The sequence below is a fragment of the Channa argus genome, chromosome 5 (genome assembly GCF_033026475.1).
Source record: "Channa argus isolate prfri chromosome 5, Channa argus male v1.0, whole genome shotgun sequence".
NCBI classification, from domain to species: Eukaryota; Metazoa; Chordata; class Actinopteri; order Anabantiformes; family Channidae; genus Channa; species Channa argus.
This window is the reverse complement of record NC_090201.1, coordinates 19,818,410-19,834,233: the sequence shown is the minus strand read 5'-3', so window position 1 is coordinate 19,834,233 and position 15,824 is coordinate 19,818,410. Positions and strand designations below refer to the sequence as shown.

At 38.3% G+C, this 15,824-nt stretch overlaps 1 protein-coding gene across 1 annotated transcript; it reads left to right on the top strand.

The window, feature by feature from the left end:
• Positions 1-326: 326 nt before the first annotated feature.
• Positions 327-15,688, top strand: st7l (suppression of tumorigenicity 7 like). Its single transcript, XM_067504233.1, has 15 exons — positions 327-501; positions 895-977; positions 1,890-2,049; positions 2,136-2,190; positions 2,646-2,761; positions 2,859-2,937; positions 3,273-3,361; positions 4,065-4,165; positions 4,251-4,365; positions 4,494-4,566; positions 4,693-4,795; positions 10,695-10,845; positions 11,338-11,430; positions 11,576-11,715; positions 13,673-15,688. Exons 1-15 carry the CDS (start codon positions 333-335, stop codon positions 13,766-13,768), a joined length of 1,623 nt encoding a protein of 540 aa, XP_067360334.1. The 5' UTR covers positions 327-332; the 3' UTR covers positions 13,769-15,688.
• The last annotated feature ends 136 nt before the right edge of the window (positions 15,689-15,824 follow it).

The following is a 15,824-nucleotide window of genomic DNA, read 5'->3' as shown; positions in this document are numbered from 1 at the left end:
TCAGACTAAGATTGTTTTTTCCAGTAGCCCCTTGTTTACCAGCTATGACCTTAGTGTGATACTTTTACTTTTAATTTTTATTTCACTGCAATACTGCTGCTTGTTATCTGATCATTTTTTTTCTTGTAACTATACATGATTTTAAAGGCTAGAATGGCTACTTTTAAGTACTGAACATATCTCCCATCACTGCGTGTACACAATTATAAATATTAACCAATTTTCCTTATCTATAGCCTCCGGAAATTGATTTTTTTTGCTGACATTTCAAAATAAGAGTCCTCTTGCTGTGTGGTCACGTGACTCCTCTGTTTACAGACATCCGGAGAAACATGGAGGACACCACTGGCAGTAATCCCCAGGCTCTTGGCTTCACAGAGAAATTAAAGTCTTGGCTCTCTTGGTCATGGACTTATGTGTGCTTTATTTGGTTCGGCATGGTGCTGATCATGGTATACGTCCTGTGGAGCCCGCTGAAATTGCAAGAAACTCTTACCTCAGGTGAATTCATGCAACTGCTAGGTAGCTATTGTTAGCCTCCGGGTAGCTGGCTTTAGCTTAACGTTACAGCAAGCGGGAGTAGGTACTGGTTTGACAGCTCCGAGCCTGGCTGGTTCAGGCGCAATTAACGGCGGTTTTTTTGTTAAATTTAAGACGTGCATTAAACCGACTGGTTGATTTTTATCGCTAAACACTGTAACAATGATGTACCATTTGTTGTTGATTCTCATGCTTAGCGTTGTGTTATCAAGTTTGCCTTTGATAGTATGCTTGTATACAAGAAACTGCCATACTGTTAATCTATTATCGACATAACAGAGGACACTAATCTTTCACAGCTGTAGTCACCGTAGTATTACTAATAACAATATTTAATCTTTTTTCTTTTTACAGCGTCAGTGTTTTTAAACACACTGACCCCTAAATTCTATGTGGCTCTCACTGGAACCTCCTCTCTCATATCTGGACTCATCCTTGTGAGTTGTCACTTCAAGACATTTTACATTTATAGTCCAATAGTATATCCATTTATATTTGAATTAACATTAAGTTTCTAGTTATATAGACCAACAGCCAAGTACCCATATAAACATTGAAACAGGTTATGTTTGCTATAATAATTGCTCCAATTTATCATGGGTAGACTGTTATTCCTTTGAAAAGCACTTTCAGTGTTAGTGATCTGAGCCAAAATCCACTGCTCTAGGCACAAATATTTCCCACAGTTTGTGTAAAGTTAATATGCAGCTATAGCAGTCTGAGACATTCTTCTCAGCTTTACGTTTCAAATTTCCCCCGTTTTTATTTCCTGTTGACAGTGTTACTGAGCTGCAGTGTAGCGACCCACTTGATTTATCTAAGACTGCTTAGACTGCTTGAAGTGTAACTTTACAAAGAAAAAAGGCAATGGATTGGATGGATGGACCAAACTTACACTGAAATTAAACCTGCTGTAACTTTTTTCAAATATTTGTTTTAGTAGAGATATGCTTCGTAACTTTTCTTAATGTGGAGAGGAGGTGTCAATACCTCCCGTGACACAGACTGTCAGAACATCACTGGCAGCAGGGCAGAGGTATTTACTTCTGAAGGTTTTTAAGTGAGGCTTGTCCTTCAGCGAAATAATTGAAGGTCAAATCCGGTGTATCTTCCAAGACACAACTTGCTATACACATTGTCCTGAATTCTGATTAACATTCAGGACTTTGTTTAGACACATTGATTTAGAGGTGCATCACTTTGAAATAAAAAGATGAAGTGACAGGTAATTGCAGAGATTATAAGCTGAGTAACAGACAGCGAATTTTAAGAAGTCCAAGGGCTAGTGTAATTATGGTAGCTGCGACTAAGGGACAACTGCTCAACTACATTTCATGTTCTCACCACAGATATTTGAGTGGTGGTATTTTCGTAAATATGGGACCTCGTTCATTGAACAAGTGTCAGTGAGCCACCTGCGACCTCTTCTAGGAGGGGTGGAGAGCAGCTCCACGACTGGCCTGTTCTCATCTGTTAATGGAGAAGCAGAGCCAAGGCCCAGTGTTTCAGGTAAATATAAATATATGCATATAACACAAACTATAAAAGCAATACTACTCTTCGTACTACAAGCACTAATATCATCTCTTTTCTAGAGTGTAAGGTCTGGAGAAACCCTTTGAATCTATTCCGAGGAGCAGAATACAACAGGCATGTGATTCGATATTTACCATAGCTGCTTAAAATCAAATGTTTGGTGGAACCTGCGGGCCACTTGTGGCTTTTCTGTGTAAAGCTTTCATGTTATCCTCACGCCTGTGTGGGTTTCCTCCCACAATCCCAAAAGCTGCATGTTAATTGGTGACTCTGAATTGGCTACAGGTATAGTATAATTTGTTGAAAGTTAAATGGTTGTCCATCTCTACAATGTAGCCCTGTGCTGACCTCGGCTCTCAACAGCTGGGATAGGCTTCAACCTCTCCGCCACCCTTAACAGAATAGATAATGGTTCTAGATCAATTGTATGGTGTATTGTGGGAAGTATTTGTAACGAGTCATGCCTGCCTGTATTAGGCAATAACTAAAATGATTTTAGTTCCATTTGTTTCTCTGTAGATCGTAAAACAGTATCAAAAGAGTGTGTATTTTATTATGTCACACTACAGGTACACCTGGGTAACAGGGAAGGAACCCTTAACATACTATGATATGAACCTGTCTGCTCAAGACCATCAGACATTCTTCACAGGAGACACTCAGCAGTTGAGGCCAGAGGATGCTGGTACGTTATAGTCACACAAAGATTTATTTCAAGCTTGGATGTTTCAGTGCTGAAAGGTCATATCTATAATAAGCCTGAGTTCATCATCTCATTACAGTGATGCAAAAAGCCTGGAGAGAGAGAAACCCTCAAGCTAGGATCAGAGCAGCTTACCAGGCAATAGAAATGAACCACGAGTAAGTCTTTCTCATATTATCTACTTAATGCTTTAGCTATAAATATATTTCTTTATTTTGTTTAATAGCACTTGCAGTTGCAATGTTAAAGTAGTAGTCAAACTAAGTTGTGAGCATGCTTGCATCAGTTATGAGTATAAAAAAGTTTAAATAATATCAATATAAGTTTACGAGTGAGTTCATGCTCAAATTTTTCCTTTGATTATGAGTATAGCTAAAAAAGTATGCAGGTAACCAAAACTATTATCCTATTTTGAACAAAAAAGGAAAATGTATAGATGGTCTGTAGACAATCACTTCCTATGTGTCTTATTTTTGCTTGTGTATGTGTGCAGATGTGCTGCAGCCTATGTTCTCCTAGCAGAGGAAGAAGCCACAACTATTACCGAAGCGGAACGCCTCTTCAAAAAAGCATTAAGTATTGGTAGGGATGGATCTGAATATTCAGTCGCAAGAAAAAGTAATGTCACTGCTTTGCAATTTCCTGTTTTTCTGCATCTTAAAAATATGGCTGAGCTGGAGCAGTTCTGTTAGGAAGAATGCTCCAAAATTCCTCCTGAACATTGTGCAGGTCTAATCTACAGCAACAGGAAGCACTTGTTTGAGGTTATTAACTGCCAAAGGTGGTTTAACCAGTTATTTATATGCTGTTGCTCTTTCTTTTTCCACTATCACTTCAAGCATGAAAGAATCTGAATGCTTGCATTTTATCTGCTTAGAAATATTGTTTGTTGATATTTGTAACCTTGGTGAAGGTCAGATGGCATTTCATGTCCAATTTATGCAGGAAACCAGGAAATTACAAACATTGCCATTACTGTACAGTAAGTACTTATCCACTATAACCCCCGAGGCACTGTAGCTGAAAGGAAGTGAATTACATATAATTTCAGTGCTACTTGTGTGAAATGCTTTGGTTCACTGTGCAGTACAGATTGTTATAATTTAATATTGTGCAACTCCACATCGTAAGTTAGTGTTGTAAGTTCTAAGTAGAAGAGACTGCAAATGTCCACACCCACTAGTGATGCTAGATGTAATAGCACATGAATGTTTATTGGGTTTTACATTTAGACTGCTAAGTGTTTTGTTTATTAACTGTCATATTTTCTATTTGTCATCTACAGCTGGAAAAGATATCAACTTATTAGTGTACATTAAACGCAGACTGGCAATGTGTGCACGCAAACTTGGACGGATTAAAGAAGCCGTGAAAATGATGAGAGATGTGAGTGAGGCAACATTTTTACTGTATTTAAAACAAAGGCAAATTGTGACATTGTTTTAAAATTGAGATTTTTTATCCTTTTCAGTTAATGAAAGAGTTCCCACTGTTGGGAATGTTAAATATACATGAAAACCTCTTGGAGGCACTTTTAGAGCTTCAGGCATATGCTGATGTCCAAGCAGTCCTTGCCAAATATGATGGTACGACTAAACCGAATAAATATTTATATGTTTCCAACATTACAGCTTAGTTTTATTCAGTTTTCCCAAAAATGTACTGTATGGCTTTTTGCTCCAGTAGTTTTTCTTTTCATGTCATATCATTTTAGACATAAGCTTGCCAAAATCAGCCACTATATGCTACACATCTGCACTGCTGAAAGCACGAGCTGTTTCAGATAAGTACGTTAACTTTGTACTTTCAAATAACTGTTAATACTGGATCGTGCATGTAGTTAAACAGCTGTACAGCTAAAGTAACAGTAGAGTGTCTCAGACTGTGTCTCATCTAAGGGTGTGTTCCTGCAGGTTCTCTCCAGAGGCAGCATCCAGGCGGGGGCTAAGTACAGCAGAGATGAATGCTGTGGAAGCTATACACAGAGCTGTTGAATTCAATCCACATGTGCCAAAGGTAAGTAATCATACTAGTGAGTCACATGACGGCTATCTTAGGACTGTAAAACCTAGTTAAACTTGAATAACCCTGACTTGGCTTGAATTGTAAACCTTTCTCTCTGGGGCTGAAATTGAATCTTCATATAAATTATTATCTGAATAATCTTAAAGACTGTACCAGCTGAAATTGAAATTTCTGAAATTACAATTACATCTCTTCCTCCTGTTATTATTAAGATATAGTTCTGACAAATGAACTGCAATTGTATCACTACTTGTGCTATTTCCTCACTGTTTAATTTCCACTCTCCCAATGGAATTAGTGCGTTAAAATTTGTTTTGATCTGTGCAACGTCAATGCTGCAAGTGGTTTGGGTAGATACTTAAAATGTTTTCAAACACATTTTTTTCTATATTTAGTGTGATCTCGTCTGACATACATTCCTGCAATGCGTTAAAGTCACATAGAGCAAACCAGACAGACAGGTAAACAATCAGTCACATCATTTAAGATTAGTTATGCCTACAGTAATAAGTAGTGCAAAGCAGCCTTAATTCCAGACGTGCTGCATACTGGGCTACCAGCAGGTGTCAGTGTAAGTCTTACACTGACATAGAGTAGCTCTCCACTCACATTATCACACCTGTAGCTTGACATTCCTTACCCATTTAAGGGTCTTCATAAAATGTAATAATATGGTTATAGCTATTTCAAAAATATATTTGCCATTATAATCTGACTACTTTTATACTAAGACTGTATACGTGTTTAAATATGTGTTTTTGCAACATTATAGTTTGGATTTTACTTTTTTGGATCATATAAAAACGGCAAATAAAAATCATAATGAATACATTGGTGACACCAATGGATAATGTAAAACAGGATGAACCTGGGGACAAATGGGACTGCATCGGATACCTTTCTGGCCTTCCCATCAATTCCCACAGGATTAGATGTCACACACTCACATGCACACAGCGAGTTAGACACAACCATTTGCAGCAGAGTTTTGTCTCAGTTTAACCTTTGTAGTGTGATGTTGTTTCATCTCATGGAGTAGTTTCTGAGAGAGAGATAGAGAATCTGTGTGTGTGTGTGTGTGTGTGTAGGGGGGTAGACATCAGCCAGCACTTTGATCCAGCCTTTGATTTTAAAGTGAGGGCCCTCATCTTCAGACTCTTTCCCACTGCCCCCTTCCTATCCTGCCCAGAGGCAGCAGCCCTCTCCCCTCTCATCACATACCCTCATCCTATTTCTTATCCTCTCATGTTCCCTCATTCCCTCCTCATCCCCTGTTTGGAAATAACACAGTGTGAATGTAACCACCACTATCAATTTTTATCAGAATGACTTCTGTGAGTGTGGTTGAAAAGCTTAACGACAGTATGAATTTTGTGTCAACGTTCACGAATGATTATTGTTAAACTAATACTCAGGCCTCGTAGCACAGTTGGGTCAAACTTGGGAAATTCAGTAGTGTGTGAAAGGAGAGGCATTGTTGCTTTGAGTTGTCTGACATGTCTGAATGATGAGTGCACCTGTGACTGGCCTTTTTTGGATACAGACTGGCCTGTTGTCCTCTTAAGCAAAGTTTTGTTTTAGAGTTCCCTAGATCTTAAGTTTCTATTTTTTATTGCAATCAAGGTTTTGTAAATAGTGTAGAGACATGCTTGTTTTGACAAAGTTTTTTATTTGTAGGACACCTTATCAGTGTTTCATCTTTTAGGATTGTTTAATTGTTTGATTAATTGGGGAACATATACAATCTCAATATTGATAACAAATTGATTTGATCTGAAAGTAATGTCTGGTTTGACAGTAGGGGTTTTATTGACCAGCATGAACAGCTTTTCTAAGGGATTAAGAAAGTCGGGCTGATATTTATAAGGAGTAGGTATGCTGATAATCATGAACCTTTGTTATTGTGCATACTGTTATTGAAGACCAGTTAAAAATACTGTTTCTTTAAAATAGCTCCTGCATAGCAATGCATTTTTTTTTTACTTATTGTTTTTTTTTAATGATGTGTAAAAGTAAGTGCTAACTGCTTGCCCACCTGCATTACTTGCGCTGAGTTGCCTTCGAGCAAAGTTGAAACTGATGTCATTAATGCCATTAATTTTTCAGAAACCAAAGTATTGGACAAAATTGGTTCTTATGATGGTGCCAGAGGAAGTCAAGGGACCTTTAAAATTACAATAGCTTATGACAACAAATTATATTATGGGGGAAAGTTAGGGATACGCCAAAGTCAGTCCTTAGCCTGGGAAACGTAAATGTCTGCTTCAAATTTGGTGCAAATCCAATTTATCAATGTTTGAGAAGATATTTTTCCTCAGATATTCCTCTGGGTAACTAAAAACTAAAAAGTTGATTGTGCTAAATAAACGCCCAGAGTCCTAATCATTAAAGTAAGTAGGTTGCATCCTCTATTTTGGAGTCTATTTGATATAAGTTGAACTGTATCAGTCTAAAGTGATCAACTGACCTACAGGTTGACAATGCAGCTCTTTGCTACTAGCACGGTTAATGAAAATAAATAAAACAAAGTAATCTCTGCCACTCTTAAACATGTGCAATTATGAGCGAACATTGTTAGGTCAAGCGTTAGGGGTGTGGGTGTGTTATCAAGCATGCTAAGGCGATTATGTATGAATATCATGCTAGGCAACATCACATGAGCTTATTCAAACTGCTCAAAAGGCTATATACATACTTAACCTGCCTCCATGCTTCGGTCCCACAGCTGTTTCACAGTAAACCATCCTCCTCCCACATAAACCCTTTACCTTTTCTCTGCCCCTATTTCCCTCTTACCTTTTGCCCCCTTCTATTTTCCTTTCTTCCTCATCTTCTTATGCTCCCCTATTTATATTTCCCTCCTCATTCTCTATCCCCTCCACCCTTTTTCTCCATCTGTCTGTCCATTCTAATCAATGTCCCTACCAGCCAGTGGTTAAGAAACTTGACAGTTTCCTGGATTCTTGGATAGCTGTTTAAGTGTTCCCCCTACCTGAATCTGCTTTACATTCACATTTCCTACCACTTTGGTCCATACATGTTCATTCTGAGACCTTCATGGGGACCCGATCCAATCTACCTTTGGTTTATTCCACTTTAAAGGGTAGTTTCACAGCTCAACTCATTATGGTTGATATACCCTCATCCAGATCGCTTGTCAGGGCCCAGAAATGTAGACCTTTGCTTAGTTTAACTTGAAATTGACTTTTTGGTTTGTGAATTGAGATGGAGTAGTAGTCCTGGGTTTGTTGTGAATTAAGATGGATGAGGTTTGATTCCGAGAAGAGAAAAGCTGATAGTCACACTTTACCTCATCCTAGCCCACTTTGGTCCAAATTATTTTTTTCTTTGATTGTCCACTCTGTCAGTAAAGGTTGTTTTAGCTGGCAGAAATATCTTTATGGTCTTTGTACTTGCATAGGTTTGACTGAACCTTGCAGAACATCTAGCTCTATGCCCTATGTGTTGCCTGTGTGTCCCATTGTGAGAGGCAAAGGACTCCAGATTAGAATCAGAATGCAGCTCATGAGTTATGCCCTAGGCTTATGATTACCCGGGGATAAAAGGAGAACACATGAAACTCAATCCCTTCATCAAAGAGGCGACAGGGAGTGGAGAAGCAGACTGAAGAGCGAAAGAAAGGGAGGCCCGCACAGAAGACTGAGGTGTCACCAGGTCTAATGCCATGGCATGCAAGGAAAGACAGCTGAGCAGCTAACCTCTCTAAACAATTAATCTTAAAACACAGAGTAATACATCTGGATGAGTGTTCTGTCACTGTCAGCAAGAGACTAGTATAGAGGCAAAAATATGTGTAAGACTGTGAAATATTTACATTTATGTAAAATCTCTAGAGGGTATCAGGAGTACCCCTCACCTAATCGCAGGCCAGGCGGTTAGTGGCCCTCCTCCCCCAGGCCATATGTTGAAGTGTCCCAAGCAAGTCACCAAACCCTATGCTGCTGAGTCTGGAAGGGCATCCCACATAAAAATCTGTGTCAAATCAACAAATGTGTGTGTGAGAGAGAGAGAAACCCACTTTCCTGTTATTCAGTTCTATATACATACACTGCTATCCTGGAGGGTTACATAAATTATGTATGTCATTTTAGCAGTTGTTTTGGGCTGAGAACTGGTAGTGGTTTCTTCTTGAACTAACAGCCTGTTTTAGCAGTGGTGCTGCCAGAGTAGAAGATGCTGAAAGATTTGTGCTCAAACTAAAGGGTCAAAAATGGTGAGAAAGATAGAGGCAGACTGTCAAGTGTCTCAGCTAGCGGAGAAAGAGCTGATTTAAGTGAGTCAGCACAAGATACGTTAGAATGACAAATAGGATCTTGTCTGTAGCTTTCTATTCTTAGAATGACAAGATGTTAGGGGGGAAGCACAAGAAACTAGAAAAGAAGATGGTCCTCTGGATGGTTGAGTGAAGAGGGGGAAGATTGGTGAAGTTGTTGTACTGAGCTTTTAGCTGTGAGGGTGAGCAATTCAGGAGGTGGTGAGGGAGGCATAGGCAACAGAGCAAATAAAATGACTAGAAATTATTATTGCTATGAGGTAGAGTAAGTGGGTGAGAGGAGTAATGAATGGATCTAAACAAAGGAGGGGGAGCAAATTGTATTTAATGTTTTTTTACATTATATTGTCTATTTCTAGTGTTTTTTAATGCATGTGTGTGAATTGCCTATGTATTTTTGTTTTTGTAAGGTTGTTGACTATTATGCACATTATGCAGTAATGAGGAAGTGATTACAGAAGATAGAGATGCCAGCGGAAATAGCTTTGTTCAGGCTATGGGTTAAAGTAGAAGCAGACAGACAGATGTGTGAGGCAGACTGTTAGCAGGATGAAGGAGTATGGCAGACAGCTGGTAAAAGGATGCTGTAGTTTGAAGAGCCTGGCCAGGCTGTAATCAATAGAGTGGAGAAAGAGGGGAAGATGGGTGAAGCAGCATGGTCTGACTGTCTGGATAGATAGATGGATGGCTAGCTAGCTGGCTGAGCCTGTGACCATGGAGGAGATTAGACAGGATTAGCTGTGGGGTAACCTTCTCAAAGTGTCCGTCTGAGAGCCAGAGCCTTGTGAAGCTGGCCGCCTGGGAATCCAAGCCCAGGGGCCCAAGTTCTGCACATGGGTTTTGTTTAACACAAAACGCTGCTACACGGGGCACCACAGGCAAAGATTATGTACATGGGGAAAGTCTTTTACATTGATAACTTGATGACTTGTCCATGTACAAAGGCCTTAATAAAATGTAAAAAACAAAAGAAAAGTATAATGTTGATTAATATAGTATACGTATGCTATTAATTTTAAAAGTAGACCTGTTCTATAGGTTGCTTCTCTGGGATGTGGGCTTTGTTGGAACAGTGCTGGTGAGTGGGTGGTAGTACATATTTGTGGAATGGATGTACTGTACTGTAACAATAACACATACACACTCTCAGCTTTGGAAATCTTTCCCTCCCACCTTGAACAATTGCAAAATGAGGCCTTCAACAATACCTCACATGAAGAAAGGGAGTTGACCAGAGGGAATTACACAATAGGACAGAGTAAAGTGCTGACTGAAGAACAAGGAGAAAATGTTAATTAAACAATTAAAGCTGCATGAAGTTATTTGTGACCATGACGGAGCAGGCCTTTATATATTTATTTTTTTCAATCGGACTCATATCAGCACTATGTTGTGTGGGAAAGGTAGTGTATACTCATGCGGTATAGGACAAAAAATAATTTTTAATTCTGCTGTAGCTGACTTCGATGACTTTGGAGCTTAAAGCTCCAACATTGTACACATTTTGCCTCTCAGAAGTCACATAGCATCTAGATTTATAAGTCTACTGAACAGATGTCTTGTATTTCTTGTTTTGTTTTTTTGTTTTTCCTTTAGTACTTATTAGAGATGAAGAGCTTGATCCTGCCCCCGGAGCACATCTTGAAGAGGGGTGACAGCGAGGCAGTGGCATATGCTTTCTTCCACCTGCAACACTGGAAGAGAGCAGAGGGAGCATTAAACTTGCTACACTGCACCTGGGAGGGCAGTATGTATCATCACTCCTACTCTACCGACTTGGTCATTTAGGGATTTTTGTTTCATTGTTAGATGGTGTATAATTCATTAGAAATCTCTCTCTCCCTCTCTCTCTCTCTCTCTCACCTTTCGAATGATTGTCCCATACGTTTTCTATACATCACAGCCTAAAATACTTTACTTTACTATTTACTTATGATACTTAGATGAGAGCATTTCTCATAGGAAGTATGATATGTATCATATTACTTTTAATTACTTTTACACATTTTTTTTTTATTATTATTTCTCTGCATATATTTTACTTGATTTCCTGAAACCTTTTTTCAGTTGTTAAACAGGTTTTTATAGCTAGAGTAAAATATGAGCTATGTTACTCAATCTTTTTTTTTTTTTTTTTTTTTTTTTTTACATTATACTGTTAACAGATTTTTATTGTAGTATTGAGGTGGGTGAAGTGTTTAGTGTTAGTTCAATGTCCTATTTGCTCTTGTCTTTTAAGCCTTCCGGATAATTCCTTACCCACTAGAGAAGGGTCACCTGTTTTACCCCTACCCAGGGTGCACGGAAACCGCAGATAGAGAACTACTGCCCTGTAAGTAAAAAATACAATAGCCTTAATTTACTTGCAGGCTATGTATGTGTCTTGATCCCAATGTGATTACAAACCCCATTAAATACTTTAGTCTTGTTTATCACATTTTTGTTCTCTGGTTGTTTATTTCTTATCTTCACTACAGCTTTCCACGAGGTCTCTGTGTACCCAAAGAAAGAGCTTCCCTTCTTCATCCTCTTCACAGCAGGCCTTTGCTCCTTCACTGCCATGCTGGCTATGCTCACACACCAGTTCCCTGAGCTCATGGGTGTCTTTGCCAAAGCAGTAAGTACTGTACCTTCACATGTCCAATATCATATCATCCACATCGTGAACCCAGTTTAACTCAGTGCATGTAAGCATTTTGGTATTTTGTTAATCTCTGACTTGGTCTTTTTCTATCTCTGTTTTAAATGCTTGATCTTTGCAATGTGAACCTTTAAACCCCTGTGTGGTAATTGCTACCTTCCATCACTGTCAGTAACACAGGAGGCTCATGGGAGTCGTAGGCCCGTAAAGTCCATTTTTCTGCCAAAACAAGCTGTAGTGCAAATTAAGCTATCAGTAACCACAATTGAAAAATCTTATCTCTGTGGCAAACATATCAGTGTAACTTACAGCCCTAAAGATTTAAACTTTAAATGCACGCATGACTTCCTTTTACTGTTTATTTATTATAGAAGTGTTGTGTTATCTGTTTTAGTCAGTTTGGCAAACTCCTTACTTTGGCTAATCCTTTGTTTATGCTCATCCTGTTTATTAGGGCCTGCCTTTACGGAGTCTGAAAGACTTTTAGCAAAAACAAGACCCCAGAGTACATCTAGTGCTCTTCTTTTTGTTATGAGAAAGACTGGGTGCAGATAGGATTTTTACAGCAAGGTTGGGAAGCCTGGTTTGTGTAATGTTCAGATAGAGTGCAAGAAAACCGTTGAGGGAGGAACACTGAGGTCCCCTCTGGCTTCTGAGGAAAACCAGATTTCTATGAATCTGCTGCTCTTGAGAAGAAGATCCAAGCAAGGCGAGACAGTGTTGGCGGTGGTGGTGGTAGTGATGATGGCAGCCTGCCTCTCCTTTTATTTATGGACACCAGACATGTACATGTAGTAGTTGTACATGTTTCATACATTGAAAGGGATTAGAAAGTGCTTTATTTGCACTTGTCTGGCCAGGACATTATATCCACTTATGAGACTATTAAAGTGTCAAGCATATCAGGAACACCTCAAGTAGTTTCAAGAAGAAACCGTATTGTAATATTTTAGAGAACATCTTGCTGTTTCTAGCTAACTAAAACCTTAAACTCACATTTTAAATGCTTTAGGCATTCTTACTGTGATATACTGTACATTCCATATCTTTATTGTTGCCCTAAATTGATGTATGCTCAGCTGATAATTATGAAAACATGAGATGTTAAGTTGCTCCTTAGGTTATGAGTTTTTGGTTAAGTTTGTTACAGTTTGTTAAAAGCCCTACTTAAATTGAAAATTAAAACAAAAATACATTTAGGGTAGGGTTTTTAAAGGACGATGAGCATTTTGGATTAGAATTATCACTACGCTTTTGCCTGTCCTGCCACAATAATAGTTACATAAAAATAAACATTTATTTATATATTCGGGGGATAAACCACTGTTTAAAAAGTCAAGAATGAACTGTTCCACTCAAGAATTGTTTAACCCCAAATCACTTAAATGTATTCAGCTGTCAGCACAATTTTAAGAGACTGACCAGTTCCATCTCAGATACATTCTAACCATGTTTCAAACCCAAACTACATCCTGTCACTTGGAGAAAAAAAACTAACTAATCCTTCTTCTCTGTCTTGTCTGTTTTGAAAAATTCAGCAGGCTTAGTACCCCTAATGTCACACCTTTCTTAATCTTTAGAAAGAGCAACAGCCTAATGAGTCAAATGTCTCTCCTTATAAAGACATCCAAGGTTTATTGTGGACTGAAGTAACGTAAATTTTTTTTCATGCACATTAGCCCTCCAGTTTGGCAGGGATGACGTAGCCTCCAGCGCCAGATCTTTGTCTTAAAGTAAAATGATCGAAATGTTTATCTTTTTTCCTCTTTTTTAATTATAGCTCCATTACCGTAGACATTACGAATAGGTTCCATAACAAGTTTAGTTTGGTAACTTTTGTAGATTTAAGTACTTCACTAAAACAATAGCTATGAGTGGGGGGAGGTTTTATTGACCTTCTGCTCAAGGCTGATTGTGCTTTTCTTCCTTTCAGTTCTTCAGCACACTCTTTGCACCCCTGGGTTTCTTCGCAGACAAGATGGAAAGCTTCATGCCGTCCAGTTTTTGGCACCAGCTGACTCAGATCTGACCCCATCCCATTCCTGCACAGACATACACATGCAGACACACCAATACCACTCCAAACCCTCAGACAAAAAGTGTTTGCTCTCCTGTCTTCAGCATTACTGTCAACTTGCTGCATTGTTACTGATTATGTTGGCTGAGGTTGTATCAACATGTTAATACCACTCTTAAGATGCTCTTCCAGACTGTTCCAGCAGTCTGAGCTTTTCCGAGAACACATTTGGCGGATGCAATTTGCAGCAATATCACATAGCCAATTATTTGTCATTGTGCTAACACGGCAGCACCAATTCAATTCTTTTTCAGTATCCAACGGCACCTTGCTCTAAATTAGGTACAAAAATCTAAATAATTTGAATTTGAAAGAGGAACTTATGTATTTACTCACAATTCTGAACTAAATTGTGAAAATGCTAGAAGTGCACGTTTTTTGTTCTTCTAATCATATTAGTGACTTACCAGTGTATTACATACAAGAAACGCACATTGTCTCAAAACAACTGATCTTATTCCTCTATTTTTTCATTATTATTTATGTTTATCAAAAGGACCCTGTGGTTATTCGCAAAGTGAACTTGTGTGTCCCCTATCAAGCCCCTGTGTCCCACAGACATCCAGTGGGGCATATTTAAATGTCTGTGAGACCACCTAAAAACAGCGCTGTGATTTACAACCTTTCAGTGGCTACAATGTATACAGCAACTCTGCAATTTAACAGTTGTTACCATGGCATGACATCTCAGCACTATGTCTGAGAATCATGCAGCACAGCCAATAAAACATACTGTAATTGTAATGCTGTAAATGCACAGTATCAGGCGATGAGCAACAGTAGCCAATATGCGCAGACACATTGTACAGAGTAAGATTTTACTTGGTGCATATTAACATCTTCCTCTCTGTTTATGTGTCGTTTTTATTTAACTATTTTTTTTAACTACTAACTACTCTGGTTTATCAGACTCCACAGGCTGACATACTGTACCAGTCCTATCTTTTTGGATAATGTAAACCTGTTTAAGAAATTAGTCACTTGACAGAAACAAATTAACTGTATATCCATATTATTCAAAACAGCCATACAGTCAGTTTATGAGAAATGTAATATTAAGCTTATTCAAAAAAAATTAATGTTAATGTTTACAAAAGTTTTGATGTCAAATCAGCTGAACCAATATTCCACACATTTTATTACATTTAGGAAGGGCACATTTGGTTCAGTTTGTCAAGTTATCTTACCCACTGCTTCTTACATTATTGGCAGCTACTACAGTATAGTAGATATTTTGCCTCATAATGAACATTATACTGAGAGCTCTCCAAATCATACCCATACATTACAAAATAGGGATTATAAAGTGCCTTTTTAGTGCATAACAATAACCAAATACCAGTTTGGCATTTACCTACAAAGTTGATGTAAAGGTTCGTAGCAGCTGTCCAGTTTTTATGTATTACACTTTATAAATATACGCCTTCAAAAAAGCTATTTCTAACAATTAGTCAATGTCCAATGAAAGGCTTAAGTAGCTAATGTACAAAGAAAGAATCATAAACATACTTATAAAAAAATACAAAAGGTGTGAACTGTTTGTGATGTAATGGCATGTAAATGTGTTGTCGGGCTGGAAAATTGGATTATATTGTTCATCAAAATGATCTAAACTATGTAATTTAGCGTTTTACTGTGGTCTGTAATATTCATCTTTTAAAATTCTTTGCCCATTCAAGATTCAAAGAACTTTATTGATCCCACAGGGAAATTGTGTAAACACATGACATGAAATGTGTCTAATTTTACAGTGCTCTGTGCAGCTGAAGTTTAAGAGTATATGCTGAAGACAGGAGAATGTGTGAACAACAACTGTAACCACCCTTGGGTGAGTTTGAAAGCAAAACTCAATAAAATCATTCTCCATTGCTATTTCTTTGCATGTGTGACCTTTGTTTTTGCTTTATTATGGAGATCCTCAGTGGGTTTTTTTTTTGGGGGGGGGGGGGGAAATGCTCAGTTGTACAAAACACTAATATGCAGATATACAGGAAGCAGATGGGGACGT